Source organism: Pollachius pollachius, assembly GCF_949987615.1.
Source record: "Pollachius pollachius genome assembly, chromosome: 8".
In the NCBI taxonomy this organism is placed as follows: Eukaryota; Metazoa; Chordata; class Actinopteri; order Gadiformes; family Gadidae; genus Pollachius; species Pollachius pollachius.
In genome coordinates, this window is record NC_136941.1 from 3,194,719 (window position 1) to 3,197,134 (window position 2,416).

At 57.5% G+C, this 2,416-nt stretch overlaps 1 protein-coding gene across 1 annotated transcript in view; it reads left to right on the top strand.

Annotated features, from left to right (window-relative positions):
* Positions 1–2,416, top strand: part of lamb2l (laminin, beta 2-like) — a 59,609-nt gene that overhangs the window by 34,534 nt on the left and 22,659 nt on the right. The window contains exon 15 of the mRNA XM_079741564.1: positions 2,187–2,327. Coding sequence (XP_079597690.1) covers positions 2,187–2,327 — 141 coding nt within the window. The remainder of the gene's footprint in view (positions 1–2,186; positions 2,328–2,416) is intronic.

Consider the following 2,416-nt stretch of genomic DNA (forward strand, 5'->3'; position numbering starts at 1 on the left):
CTTCTTCTTCTTCTTCTTCTTCTTCTTCTCCTTCTTCATCCCTTCGTGGCACGTAGGAGTGGCGGGTCAAGGCCAGCAGCACATCTGGTCTGCCCGCGGGCACGGAGGCATGTGACTCAGGAATCAGAGCGGGTTGGCCGGTAACGGCCAGGTTGCTAGTTCGATCCCCGGCTCCTCCTCCTAGCTGAGTGTCGAGGTGTCCCTGAGCGAGACGCCTCGCCCTGACTGCTCCCGACGAGCTGGCTGTCGCCTCGCGTGGCTGACTCCGCCGTCGGTGCGTGAATGTGTGCATGAATGGGTGAATGTGAGGCGATATTGAAAAGCGCTTTGGGTAGGTACTCTAAATGCAGTCCATTTACCATTTACGTGATGTGCAGGTTCAGTCACATATGGAACGGGGAAGTGAGATCTGATTGGTCAGGGTTACGCCAGGTGTGGTTGAGCGTTCTTAGAGCTGATTGGATCACCCATGTTAATGTCTAAGCAAGGCCGTGGGGGCGGGACCATAGAGGTGGTGGTGCATGCTGGGAAGTGTAAAAGCCCAATCTCAAGGTGGGTTTTTGTAGGCCAGCAGGATCGGTATCAAAACTACAATTCCAACGTCTCCTTCAGGCAAGGCAAAGAAAGGAAGAAATAAAGATTGACAGATGAGGAAGAGGAGGATGAAGAGACTACAGAGACACAGAGAACACAGAACACAGAGAACACAGGATACAGAGAGCACAGAGAACACAGAGAACACAGGACACAGAGAACACGAGAACACAGGATACAGAGAGCACAGAGAACACAGAGAACACAGGACACAGAGAACACGAGAACACAGGACACAGAGAACACGAGAACACAGGACACAGAGAACACGAGAACACAGGACACAGAGAACACGAGAACACAGAGAACACAAGAACAAAGGACACAGAGAACACGAGAACACAGGACACAGAGAACACAGGACACAGAGAACACAGGACACAGAGAACACAAGAACAAAGGACACAGAGAACACGAGAACACAGGACACAGAGAACACAGGACACAGAGAACACGGAGAACACGAGAACACAGGACACAGAGAACATGAGAACACGAGAACACAGGACACAGAGAACATGAGAACACAGGACACAGAGGACACAGAGAACACAGGACACAGAGAACACAGAGAACACAGGACACAGAGAACACAGAGAAAACAGAACTAGGAGAACACAGAGAACACAGGACACCGAACAAGGAGAACATAGAGAACACAGAGAACACAGAGATCACAGAGCTATTGTCAGGGCACTGTGTTTAGACAGGAAGTCACCCATGAAACAAACAAAAGCCTGTCACTAGGAGTTAGCGCTGCACACACACACACACACACACACACACATGACATGCACACACACTGACACTATCTCCTCCTCTCCCTCCTCCTCCTCCTCCTCTACCGCCTCCTGCTGCTCCTGCTCCTCCCCCTCCTCCTCCTACTCCTCCTCCTACCTCCCCTCCTCCTCCTCCTCCTCCTCCGCCTCCTCCTCCTCCTCCCTCCCCTCCTCATGCTCCTCCTCCTCCTCCTCCTCCTCATGCTCCTCCTCCTCCTCCTCCTCCCTCCCCTCCTCCTCCTCCCTCCCCTGCTCCTCCTCCTCCTCCTCCTCCTTCTCCCTCACCTCCTCCTCCGCCTCCTCCTCCTCCTCCTCCTGCCTCCCCTCCTCATGCTCCTCCTCCTCCTCCTCATGCTCCTCCTCCTCCTCCTCCTCCTCCCTCCCCTCCTCCTCCTCCCTCCCCTGCTCCTCCTCCTCCTCCTCCTCCCTCCCCTGCTCCTCCTCCTCCTGCTCCCTCCCCTCCTCCTCCTCCGCCTCCTCCTCCTCCCTCCCCTCCTCATGCTCCTCCTCCTCCTCCTCATGCTCCTCCTCCTCCTCCCTCCCTCCTCCTCCTCCCTCCCCTGCTCCTCCTCCTCCTCCTCCTCCCTCCCCTGCTCCTCCTCCTCCTCCTCCTCCTGCTCCCTCCCCTCCTCCTCCTCCTCCTCCTCCTCCGCCTCCTCCTCCTCCCTCCCCTCCTCATGCTCCTCCTCCTCCCTCCCCTCCTCCTCCTCCTCCCCTCCTCCTCCCTCCCCTCCTCCTCCTCCCTCCCCTGCTCCTCCTCCTCCTCCTCCCTCCCCTCCTCATGCTCCTCCTCCTCCTCTCCTCCTCCTCCAGGGTAAGGCGAGGCCCCAGGCAGAGGTGGACTGCGTGGAGCACCTCAACAACCAGCTGCAGCGCCACCGCCGCCACCGCCGCATGGCCACCGCCAAGCAGCAGAGGGCAGCGCTGAGGCGCATCCGCCAGCTGCAGCAGACGGTAAGAGGAAGGGTGGTAATGAGTGTAGTGCAGCAGACGGTAAGAGGAAGGGTGGTAACGAGTGTAGTGCAGCAGACGGTAAGAGGAAG